Raw genomic sequence first — 13,156 nt, forward strand, 5'->3', positions numbered from 1 at the left:
TCCTCCACCATGTTTGCTGCTGGGGCGGGGTGTGTGGGAAAGGTGGAAGCTGCCATAGGAAAGTGCAGCAGGGGAGGCTGTGTCAGAAGGGGTGAGCCAGGTTTCGGTGATGGAGAGGAAGGAAAGTTTGGTAGTAACAAAAAGATCGTGGATGTAGGAAAGCTTGTTGCAAACAGAGCGAGCGTTCCATAGAGCTCCTGTTAGTGGGACTGAGGAAGCGGGGGCTGGGTGAAGGGGTATAAGGTTATTAATTTATTTTGTTAATTGATAACAATAAATAACCCTTCCATCACTGGAAGCTTCTTCCTCTGCAGCATCCCTTGCACCTGCCTCTGTGTCCATGTACCTGGACTCTGGCGCTGCCTGTTGTCACCTGTGCAGGTCCCGCAGATGGAAAGTGCAGGCGCGACGCTCTGCAGAGGGGAACGTGCAGGGTGAGACCCCCGTCCAAGACGCCCCCTGCTGGCAGTGACCTCTGACCTGTCACCTTACGACAAGGAGACTGGCCGCGTCTGTGATCGACGTCTGCCTACACTGTGCGGCCACCTACTGTCTGAGTGCAGTACTGCAGGCCCCGTGACTATTGTGGACATGCTGGAGCTTGTAGTGCTCCTGGTCCCACAGGCCGCCGCACTCCGTATATCACTTTCATCACTTCGTTATCAGTTTACTTTTGCCGTTATAATATCGGTATTAAGTCCATAAATGTAGTGACCCCACCGAGTCCTGCGCCGCGCCCGTATTCCCATCAGCTCCTAAGGAAAACGGCGGACATCAAGTAATAACATAATACTTGTTAGGGCACGTGGCTCAGGCCGCTAGTTCATGTCGAACTGATGACGTCATCGTCCAGGACATCTGGGGAACTACAACTCCCAGCACGGTCAGAGGTGCGTCCAGGCGTCCGCTCCATGTCCAGCATGTCGGATGGTGGGGGCATCCTGCGGCCACAGAGAAATGGCGGCGTCTGACAGGAGGCGTGAGGGCGGTCCTCCTCCGCCATCTTGGGCTGATCATGAGCAGCTGCGCACGGGGCTCACGGCGGCCATTACTTCAGCGTCGTCTCTCCAGGTCTCTTCTTCCAGAAGATGATGGTCAGAGCCACGAAGAAGACCACGAGGCAAAGGAAGATGGAGACCTTCCCAACTGGAGGAGGAAGCACAAGGATCCATTAACCCTTCCCAACTGGAAGAGGAAGCACAAGGATCTATTAACCCTTCCCAACCGGAAGAGGAAGCACAATAATCTATTAACCCTTCCCAACTGGAAGAGGAAGCACAAGAATCTATTAACCCTTCCCACCTGGAAGAAGAAGATCAAGCACAAGGATCCATTAACCCTTCCCAACAGGAAGAGGAAGCACAAGGATCTATTAACCCTTCCCAACTGGAAGAAGAAGAGCAAGCACAAGAATCTATTAACCATTCCCAACTGGAAGAGGAAGCACAAGGATCCATTAACCCTTCCCAACTGGAAGATCAAGCACAAGGATCCATTAACCCTTCCCAACTGGAAGAGGAAGCACATGGATCCATTAACCCTTCCCAATCGGAAGATCAAGCACAAGGATCCATTAATCCTTCCCAACCGGAAGATCAAGCACAAGGATCCATTAACCCTTCCCAACTGGAAGAGGAAGCACATGGATCCATTAACCCTTCCCAACCGGAAGATCAAGCACAAGGATCCATTAATCCTTCCCAACCGGAAGAGGAAGCACAAGGAACCATTAACCCTTCCCAACTGGAAGAGGAAGCTCAAGGATCCATTAACCCTTCCCAACTGGAAGATCAAGCACAAGGATCCATTAACCCTTCCCAATGGGAAGAGCAAGCATAAGGATCCATTAACCCTTCCCAACGGGAAGATCAAGCACAAGAATCCATTAACCCTTCTCAACCGGAAGAGCAAGCACAAGGATCCATTAACCCTTCCCAACAGTAAGAGCAAGCACAACGATCCATTAACCCTTCCCAACTGGAAGAGGAAGCACAAGGATCCATTAATCCTTCCCAACCGGAAGATCAAGCACAAGGAACCATTAACCCTTCCCAACTGGAAGAGGAAGCACAAGGATCCATTAACCCTTCCCAACTGGAAGATCAAGCACAAGGATCCATTAACCCTTCCCAACGGGAAGATCAAGCACAAGGATCCATTAACCCTTCCCAACGGGAAGATCAAGCACAAGAATCCATTAACCCTTCTCAACCGGAAGAGCAAGCACAAGGATCCATTAACCCTTCCCAACAGTAAGAGCAAGCACAAGAATCCATTAACCCTTCCCAACTGGAGGATCAAGCACAAGAATCCATTAACCCTTCCCAACCGGAAGAGCAAGCATAAGGATCCATTAACCATTCCCAACGGGAAGATGAAGCTCAAGGATCCATTAACCCTTCCCAAATGGAAGAGCAAGCACAAGGATCCATTAACCCTTCCCAATCGGAAGAGCAAGCACAAGAATCCATTAACCCTTCCCAACCAGAAGAGGAAGCACAGGGATCTATTAACCCTTCCCACCTGGAAGAAGAAGATCAAGCACAAGGATCCATTAACCCTTCCCAACTGGAAGAGCAATCACAAGAATCCATTAACCCTTCCCAACCAGAAGAGGAAGCACAAGGATCTATTAACCCTTCCCACCTGGAAGAAGAAGATCAAGCACAAGGATCCATTAACCCTTCCCAACTGGAAGAGCAAGCACGAGAATCTATTAACCCTTCCCAACTGGAAGAGGAAGCACAAGAATCCATTAACTCTTCCCAACTGGAAGAGGAAACACAAGGATCTATTAACCCTTCCCAACTGGAAGAGGAAGCACAAGAATCCATTAACCCTTCCCAACTGGAAGAGGAAGCACAAGGATCTATTAACCCTTCCCAACCAGAAGAGGAAGCACAAGGATCTATTAACCCTTCCCAACTGGAAGAAGAAGAGCAAGCACAAGAATCTATTAACCATTCCCAACTGGAAGAGGAAGCACAAGAATCTATTAACCCTTCCCAACTGGAAGAGGAAGCACAAGGATCCATTAACCCTTCCCAACTGGAAGATCAAGCACAAGGATCCATTAACCCTTCCCAACTGGAAGAGGAAGCACATGGATCCATTAACCCTTCCCAACCGGAAGATCAAGCACAAGGATCCATTAATCCTTCCCAACCGGAAGATCAAGCACAAGGATCCATTAACCCTTCCCAACTGGAAGAGGAAGCACATGGATCCATAAACCCTTCCCAACCGGAAGACCAAGCACAAGGATCCATTAATCCTTCCCAACCGGAAGATCAAGCACAAGAAACCATTAACCCTTCCCAACTGGAAGAGGAAGCACAAGGATCCATTAACCCTTCCCAACTGGAAGATCAAGCACAAGGATCCATTAACCCTTCCCAACGGGAAGATCAAGCACAAGGATCCATTAACCCTTCCCAACGGGAAGATCAAGCACAAGGATCCATTAACCCTTCCCAACGGGAAGATCAAGCACAAGAGTCCATTAACCCTTCTCAACCGGAAGAGCAAGCACAAGGATCCATTAACCCTTCCCAACAGTAAGAGCAAGCACAACGATCCATTAACCCTTCCCAACTGGAAGAGGAAGCACAAGGATCCATTATCCCTTCCCAACAGTAAGAGCAAGCACAAGGATCCATTAACCCTTCCCAACCGGAAGAGCAAGCACAAGGATCCATTAACCCTTCCCAACTGGAAGATCAAGCACAAGAATCCATTAACCCTTCCCAATCGGAAGAGCAAGCATAAGGATCCATTAACCCTTCCCAACTTGAAGAGCAAGCATAAGGATCCATTAACCACTCCCAACGGGAAGATGAAGCTCAAGGATCCATTAACCCTTCCCAAATGGAAGAGCAAGCACAAGGATCCATTAACCCTTCCCAACGGGAAGATCAAGCACAAGAATACATTAACCCTTCCCAACCGGAAGAGGAAGCACAGGGATCTATTAACCCTTCCCACCTGGAAGAAGAAGATCAAGCACAAGGATCCATTAACCCTTCCCAACTGGAAGAGCAAGCACGAGAATCTATTAACCGTTCCCAACTGGAAGAAGAAGCACAAGGATCCATTAACCCTTCCCAACCGGAAGAGGAAGCACAAGAATCTATTAACGCTTCCCAATTGGAAGAGCAAGCAAAAGGATCCATTAACTCTTCCCATCTGGAAGATCAAGCACAAGAATCCATTAACCCTTCCCAACAGGAAGAGGAAGCACAAGGATCTATTAACCCTTCCCAACTGGAAGAAGAAGAGCAAGCACAAGAATCTATTAACCATTCCCAACTGGAAGAGGAAGCACAAGGATCCATTAACCCTTCCCAACTGGAAGATCAAGCACAAGGATCCATTAACCCTTCCCAACTGGAAGAGGAAGCACATGGATCCATTAACCCTTCCCAATCGGAAGATCAAGCACAAGGATCCATTAATCCTTCCCAACCGGAAGATCAAGCACAAGGATCCATTAACCCTTCCCAACTGGAAGAGGAAGCACATGGATCCATTAACCCTTCCCAACCGGAAGATCAAGCACAAGGATCCATTAATCCTTCCCAACCGGAAGAGGAAGCACAAGGAACCATTAACCCTTCCCAACTGGAAGAGGAAGCTCAAGGATCCATTAACCCTTCCCAACTGGAAGATCAAGCACAAGGATCCATTAACCCTTCCCAATGGGAAGAGCAAGCATAAGGATCCATTAACCCTTCCCAACGGGAAGATCAAGCACAAGAATCCATTAACCCTTCTCAACCGGAAGAGCAAGCACAAGGATCCATTAACCCTTCCCAACAGTAAGAGCAAGCACAACGATCCATTAACCCTTCCCAACTGGAAGAGGAAGCACAAGGATCCATTAATCCTTCCCAACCGGAAGATCAAGCACAAGGAACCATTAACCCTTCCCAACTGGAAGAGGAAGCACAAGGATCCATTAACCCTTCCCAACTGGAAGATCAAGCACAAGGATCCATTAACCCTTCCCAACGGGAAGATCAAGCACAAGGATCCATTAACCCTTCCCAACGGGAAGATCAAGCACAAGAATCCATTAACCCTTCTCAACCGGAAGAGCAAGCACAAGGATCCATTAACCCTTCCCAACAGTAAGAGCAAGCACAAGAATCCATTAACCCTTCCCAACTGGAGGATCAAGCACAAGAATCCATTAACCCTTCCCAACCAGAAGAGCAAGCATAAGGATCCATTAACCATTCCCAACGGGAAGATGAAGCTCAAGGATCCATTAACCCTTCCCAAATGGAAGAGCAAGCACAAGGATCCATTAACCCTTCCCAATCGGAAGAGCAAGCACAAGAATCCATTAACCCTTCCCAACCAGAAGAGGAAGCACAGGGATCTATTAACCCTTCCCACCTGGAAGAAGAAGATCAAGCACAAGGATCCATTAACCCTTCCCAACTGGAAGAGCAATCACAAGAATCCATTAACCCTTCCCAACCAGAAGAGGAAGCACAAGGATCTATTAACCCTTCCCACCTGGAAGAAGAAGATCAAGCACAAGGATCCATTAACCCTTCCCAACTGGAAGAGCAAGCACGAGAATCTATTAACCCTTCCCAACTGGAAGAGGAAGCACAAGAATCCATTAACTCTTCCCAACTGGAAGAGGAAACACAAGGATCTATTAACCCTTCCCAACTGGAAGAGGAAGCACAAGAATCCATTAACCCTTCCCAACTGGAAGAGGAAGCACAAGGATCTATTAACCCTTCCCAACCAGAAGAGGAAGCACAAGGATCTATTAACCCTTCCCAACTGGAAGAAGAAGAGCAAGCACAAGAATCTATTAACCATTCCCAACTGGAAGAGGAAGCACAAGAATCTATTAACCCTTCCCAACTGGAAGAGGAAGCACAAGGATCCATTAACCCTTCCCAACTGGAAGATCAAGCACAAGGATCCATTAACCCTTCCCAACTGGAAGAGGAAGCACATGGATCCATTAACCCTTCCCAACCGGAAGATCAAGCACAAGGATCCATTAATCCTTCCCAACCGGAAGATCAAGCACAAGGATCCATTAACCCTTCCCAACTGGAAGAGGAAGCACATGGATCCATAAACCCTTCCCAACCGGAAGACCAAGCACAAGGATCCATTAATCCTTCCCAACCGGAAGATCAAGCACAAGAAACCATTAACCCTTCCCAACTGGAAGAGGAAGCACAAGGATCCATTAACCCTTCCCAACTGGAAGATCAAGCACAAGGATCCATTAACCCTTCCCAACGGGAAGATCAAGCACAAGGATCCATTAACCCTTCCCAACGGGAAGATCAAGCACAAGGATCCATTAACCCTTCCCAACGGGAAGATCAAGCACAAGAGTCCATTAACCCTTCTCAACCGGAAGAGCAAGCACAAGGATCCATTAACCCTTCCCAACAGTAAGAGCAAGCACAACGATCCATTAACCCTTCCCAACTGGAAGAGGAAGCACAAGGATCCATTATCCCTTCCCAACAGTAAGAGCAAGCACAAGGATCCATTAACCCTTCCCAACCGGAAGAGCAAGCACAAGGATCCATTAACCCTTCCCAACTGGAAGATCAAGCACAAGAATCCATTAACCCTTCCCAATCGGAAGAGCAAGCATAAGGATCCATTAACCCTTCCCAACTTGAAGAGCAAGCATAAGGATCCATTAACCACTCCCAACGGGAAGATGAAGCTCAAGGATCCATTAACCCTTCCCAAATGGAAGAGCAAGCACAAGGATCCATTAACCCTTCCCAACGGGAAGATCAAGCACAAGAATACATTAACCCTTCCCAACCGGAAGAGGAAGCACAGGGATCTATTAACCCTTCCCACCTGGAAGAAGAAGATCAAGCACAAGGATCCATTAACCCTTCCCAACTGGAAGAGCAAGCACGAGAATCTATTAACCGTTCCCAACTGGAAGAAGAAGCACAAGGATCCATTAACCCTTCCCAACCGGAAGAGGAAGCACAAGAATCTATTAACGCTTCCCAATTGGAAGAGCAAGCAAAAGGATCCATTAACTCTTCCCATCTGGAAGATCAAGCACAAGAATCTATTAACCCTTCCCACTAACAGCAACTTTTTTTTTAATCTCAATAGAGAAAAAGGAGCAGCACATCTAGACTAGTGTGAACAGGCACTGATCAAAAAAAGCATGTAATGAACAGTAATGCTGCACCATAGAGTACAAGGCAGGATTACTTTAGATCCTAGAGCAGGGGTGTCAAACTGCATTCCTCGAGGGCTGCAAACAGGTCATGTTTTCAGGATTTCCTTGTACTGCACAGGTGATAATTTAATCACCTACACAAATAATGAGTTGGTGATTAAATTATCACCTGTGCAATACAAGGAAATCCTGAAAACATGACCTGTTTGCAGCCCTCGAGGAATGCAGTTTGACACCCCTGTCCTAGAGTCTAGAACATTGAAGCTGCAGCATTGCTGCCTTTTCCCTGCGATGTGGACATTCTATGGCAGCAGTGCTGCAGTTCCAGGGTTGTAGCGTCATCCTTCCTTCCTAGTGTATTATGGTGCAGCCTTACTATTTGTTGTTCTTTTTCTTCTCTCCATTTTTGGTTGTCTCAGGATTACTTTTTCTCCGACAGTTTTTAGTTCTGTTTGACGCCGTTCATTTTACCGCAAAATATTCTCAAAACACGAAAAAAAAAAAAACGCAGTTTGACGATTTTTGGGGGATAATTTAGTGGTAAATCCGACCCGACGTCGCGATTCTCCAGATCCGCACGAGTCCAGCGATACCAAACTCATTGGGTGTCTTCTGTTCCCATTGTTTCGCCGCGCGGTGCGTGTTTATTTATGGGCCGAGGTGGCGGCTTTACTGCTCTCATCACAGCTTGTGCTGTAACTAAACATAACCAAACAATGCCAACTCTGCTGTGTCGGGTTTTTTTTTTTTTGCTTTATGGCGACCGGTTCATGAATTTTACTTATTTTTTTTATTTTTATTTTTTGCATCTTTATTTGGGGAAAAGGAGAAGATCTAAACAAAACAAACATGTTTTGCTGGGGTTTTTCCTACTTTTTTGCTGTTTTTTTTTTCTTTGCCGCATTTTTGCTGTTTTCTGCTTCACTTTTTGCTGCTTTTTTATTGTCTCTTGTGCATGCTGATAAAGTTTAATGCCCCCCAAAAAATCATGGATTCATGAAACTTCCTTAGGTTTTTGCACCAAAAATGCAGAAAAACCGGATAGCTGCGTCTTTTGCTCTTACCCGCTGCTTCCAGTGGCTGAAAAAAAATGCGGCAAAAACGCTCAGAGAAGTGACCGACTGATTCAATAACGCAGCGGTTCTACTAGTCGGTCAGGAAATAAACATTGTGTGTGCAGGAGATTTCAGGAATCTCGTATTTGCTCGTACTGTAAAACGCAGCTTAAAATTTGCATTAAAAAAAAAGCATCGTGTGAACGCGGCTGAAGAGTTTGGCTTTTGCTATAAATCCCCGTCTCCTGTGAGGACGCGAGGGCGAGGATGGCGGCAGCGGGAGTCTTCACCGTCACCCAGCGTCCATGTAGTCGCAGCGCTCCCATGCTGCGGGCACAGGGCGCACTATGTCAGTCACATCCTTCTGGGGGCACGGGACGGCGGACTTACTGGTTTCCAGAGTCTCCATCGGCTCGCTGTGCAGCATCGGCTCATCCTGGAGAGAACACATCAGTCAGTGATCGGAGAATCAAACTCATCTGTCAGCAGAGGATCTTGATGACATTCCCTCCCCGCTGTGCTTTACACTGCAGCTCTGCTTGATTAGTACATGGCTCAGCTTGGACATCAGCGCCCAACTCTCCCAGGAGGACACCGCAGTGACCAGGTACTTATCATGGAGCGGTGACTGTATCCCCCCCGGACAGGATGATGGTGGACTCACTATGTAGGTGCGGGGTCGGTCCATCAGGCAGGCGATGTCCTTCTCCTCCAGGAATCGGTGGAGGGCGCGGTGGCTGCAGTCGCTGAACATCTCATTCATGTTGTGTCTGCGGAGGAGACAATGCAGGGATTATAACCATACCTTACTCCACCACTGGGGGGCAGCGCAGACACAGGCGCCACCCGTACTGATGATTGGTCGGATTTCCCGCCATAACCCTGGGGTGTGTGAGGTGTCTGTCCCGCTACGAGGATTACAGATTAGGTGAGGATCTACTCTTCAGACAAAAGTACTTTTCTCGTACAGCACAGAGTATTTCAGGAGAGGAGTGTTCTGACCTTAATGAAGTTCAAGGGCTGAGAATTACATAGTGGAAGGAGCAGCACAGAGTGTTTCAGGAGAGGAGTGTGCTGACCTTATTGAAGTTCAAGGGCTGAGAATTACATAGTGGGAGGAGCAGCACAGAGTATTTCAGGAGAGGAGTGTGCTGACCTTATTGAAGTTCAAGGGCTGAGAATTACACAGTGGGAGGAGCAGCACAGAGTATTTCAGGAGAGGAGTGTGCTGACCTTATTGAAGTTCAAGGGCTGAGAATTACACAGTGGGAGGAGCAGCACAGAGTATTTCAGGAGAGGAGTGTGCTGACCTTATTGAAGTTCAAGGGCTGAGAATTACACAGTGGGAGGAGCAGCACAGAGTATTTCAGGAGAGGAGTGTGCTTACCTTATTGAAGTTCAAGGGCTGAACATTACATAGTGGGAGGAGCAGCACAGAGTATTTCAGGAGAGGAGTGTGCTGACCTTATTGAAGTTCAAGGGCTGAGAATTACACAGTGGGAGGAGCAGCACAGAGTATTTCAGGAGAGGAGTGTGCTTACCTTATTGAAGTTCAAGGGCTGAGAATTACACAGTGGGAGGAGCAGCACAGAGTATTTCAGGAGAGGAGTGTGCTGACCTTATTGAAGTTCAAGGGCTGAGAATTACACAGTGGGAGGAGCAGCACAGAGTATTTCAGGAGAGGAGTGTGCTTACCTTATTGAAGTTCAAGGGCTGAGAATTACACAGTGGGAGGAGCAGCACAGAGTATTTCAGGAGAGGAGTGTGCTGACCTTATTGAAGTTCAAGGGCTGAGAATTACACAGTGGGAGGAGCAGCACAGAGTATTTCAGGAGAGGAGTGTGCTGACCTTATTGAAGTTCAAGGGCTGAGAATTACATAGTGGGAGGAGCAGCACAGAGTATTTCAGGAGAGGAGTGTGCTGACCTTATTGAAGTTCAAGGGCTGAGAATTACACAGTGGGAGGAGCAGCACAGAGTATTTCAGGAGAGGAGTGTGCTGACATTATTGAAGTTCAAGGGCTGAGAATTACATAGTGGGAGGAGCAGCACAGAGTATTTCAGGAGAGGAGTGTGCTGACCTTATTGAAGTTCAAGGGCTGAGAGTTACATAGTGGGAGGAGCAGCACAGAGTGTTTCAGGAGTGCAGCATTTGTTATTGCGGACAGGAGCACTGCTTACCCGGTACGCTGTGATAGCAGACATTTCCCGGTGGCGACAGGGCAGTAGCAGTGCTCGGTGTCGTGGCTCATGCCCAGGTTGTGCCCCATCTCGTGCGCTATGTACTTAGCCAGTTCTCTGGCACCGACTCCGGTGTCCTGCAGAGAAATGACACCGATGAGAAGCCACAGATGAAGGGGACGACAAGCGTTTATTACAGACCCCCGCCCCACAGGTCACTGCTAATATACCCTATATGTGCTGACCGCCGATATTGTGGAAACACAGATACAGAACTAAGACAACACAAAGTCCCAGATCTCAAATGGCTCAGAACCATTCAGGACTGAATCCGGTGTGTAACCCTGGATTTCACATGACAACAGCCTAATCCTCATCTACAGCCTCCCCTCCAACCACAGCCTCACCTCTACAGCCTCCCCTCCAACTACAGCCTCACCTCTACAGCCTAATCCTCATCTACAGCCTCCCCTCCAACTACAGCCTCACCTCTACAGCCTCCCCTCCAACCACAGCCTCCCCTCCAACCACAGCCTCACCTCTACAGCCTAATACTCATCTACAGCCTCCCCTCCAACTACAGCCTCACCTCTACAGCCTAATCCCAATCTATACCCTCACCTCTACAGCCTAATCCTCATCTACAGCCTCCCCTCCAACCACAGCCTCACCTCTACAGCCTAATCCTCATCTACAGCCTCCCCTCTACAGCCTAATCCCCATCTACAGCCTCCCCTCTAAAGCCTAATCCCCATCTACAGCTTCACCTCTACAGCCTAATCCTCATCTACAGCCTCCCCTCCAACCACAGCCTCACCTCTACAGCCTAATCCCCATCTACAGCCTCCCCTCTACAGCCTAATCCCCATCTACAGCCTCCCCTCTACAGCCTAATCCTCATCTACAGCCTCCCCTTCAACTACAGCCTCCCCTCTACAGCCTAATCCCCATCTACAGCCTCCCCTCTACAGCCTAATCCCCATCTACAGCCTCCCCTTCAACTACAGCCTCCCCTCTACAGCCTAATCCCCATCTACAGCCTCCCCTCTACAGCCTAATCCCCATCTACAGCCTCCCCTTCAACTACAGCCTCACCTCTACAGCCTAATCCCAATCTATACCCTCACCTCTACAGCCTAATCCTCATCTACAGCCTCCCCTCCAACCACAGCCTCACCTCTACAGCCTAATCCTCATCTACAGCCTCCCCTCCAACCACAGCCTCACCTCTACAGCCTCCCCTCCAACCACAGCCTCACCTCTACAGCCTAATCCTCATCTACAGCGTCCCCTCCAACCACAGCCTCACCTCTACAGCCTAATCCCCATCTACAGCCTCCCCTCTACAGCCTAATCCCCATCTACAGCCTCCCCTTCAACCACAGCCTCACCTCTACAGCCTAATCCCCATCTACAGCCTCTCCTCCAACCACAGATTCACCTCTACAGCCTAATCCCCATCTATAGCTTTAGCTTTACCTCTACAGCCTAAAATGCCTGTGCAAGAAAAAATTAGAAAGAATCAGAGACTCTTTACAAAATCACAGCCAGAAACACTACAGGACAGCAGCCAGGACATCATGGCTCCATCACAAGGGACACAGATTTTACATTCTTCAGGATGTCCGCTTAGGGGACCACGGCCCCAACTGAAAGGATACAGATCTGCTCCTTTAACTATCACTGAACCCATGGATAAATTTGTTGAAGTCAGGATTTGGATCCATCGGTCACCTGGCTTCATGGAGATGTTCGGAGAAGCCAGGTTGTGACTCTCCAGTCACCTGGCGTTGTACCTCAATGGACTGTTACCTTCCTAAGCTTGTCGTAACGTCCTCTCTGTGCATGCCCCAGGTGGGAGTAGTTGGCCATGGAAGTCCCAGCTGCTTTAATCCCGGAGAGTCAGTGGAAGGGTGAGACTCTTTAATTTTGCACCATCTTGGGTATTTCTACGTGTTATTTACTGTTTTGTGGTTCAATAAAGTATTTCCACACTGTTTTACCCTCACCCTGAGTAGTATTATATCTATGGTAAAAGAGGAGAGCAGAATGATCTCTGGTCTTGAGCCAGCGGACTCGAGCACCTGCTGACCCGTGTCTCCACACCTCACTTCCACTTACAGCCTCTCCTCTACAGCCTAATCCTCATCTGTGAAGACATGAGGGGTCAGCGGGTCGTCTAGTCTGCTAAACTGGCATCCTGTAGAATGTCTAGTCTGTGTAACTCTTGATGGAGGCATGATCTGGCAGCTATCCTATAGAGTGTGCCAGGCTGTGGTTATGTAAAGTGTCTCTGGTTCCTTGGATCTCTGGATCTCATGGATGTTTGGATCATAGAATGTTAGAGCTGGAAGGGACCTCAATGGTCATCGTGTCCAACCTCCTGCTCAATGCAGGATTCGCTAAATCAGACAGATGTCTGTGTTTGAAGATTTCCATTGAAGGAGAACTCACCACCTCTCGTGACAGCCTGTCCCACTCATTGATCACCCTCAGTGTCAAAAAATGTTTTCTATTATCTAATCTGTATCTTCTCCCTTTTTAGTTTCATCCCATTGCTTCTCTGGTTTCCATGCACGAATGAGAATAATGATGTTCCCTCTATACTGTGACAGCCCCTTAGATATTTGTAGACAGATACTAAGTTTCCTCTTAGCCTTCTTTTTTGCAGCTAAACATTCCCAGCTCCTTTAATCGTTCCTCATACGACATAGTTTTCA

At 48.1% G+C, this 13,156-nt stretch overlaps 1 protein-coding gene across 1 annotated transcript in view; it reads right to left on the bottom strand.

Annotated features, from left to right (window-relative positions):
* Nucleotides 1-1,034: 1,034 nt before the first annotated feature.
* Nucleotides 1,035-13,156, bottom strand: part of ADAM33 (ADAM metallopeptidase domain 33) — a 75,270-nt gene continuing 63,148 nt past the window's right edge. The window contains exons 9-12 of the mRNA XM_069745089.1: nt 10,437-10,573; nt 8,921-9,026; nt 8,647-8,692; nt 1,035-1,146 (exon numbers count right to left, since the gene is read on the bottom strand). Coding sequence (XP_069601190.1) covers nt 1,049-1,146; nt 8,647-8,692; nt 8,921-9,026; nt 10,437-10,573 — 387 coding nt within the window. The 3' untranslated portion in view covers nt 1,035-1,048. The remainder of the gene's footprint in view (nt 1,147-8,646; nt 8,693-8,920; nt 9,027-10,436; nt 10,574-13,156) is intronic.

Source organism: Ranitomeya imitator, chromosome 1 (genome assembly GCF_032444005.1).
Source record: "Ranitomeya imitator isolate aRanImi1 chromosome 1, aRanImi1.pri, whole genome shotgun sequence".
In the NCBI taxonomy this organism is placed as follows: domain Eukaryota; kingdom Metazoa; phylum Chordata; class Amphibia; order Anura; family Dendrobatidae; genus Ranitomeya; species Ranitomeya imitator.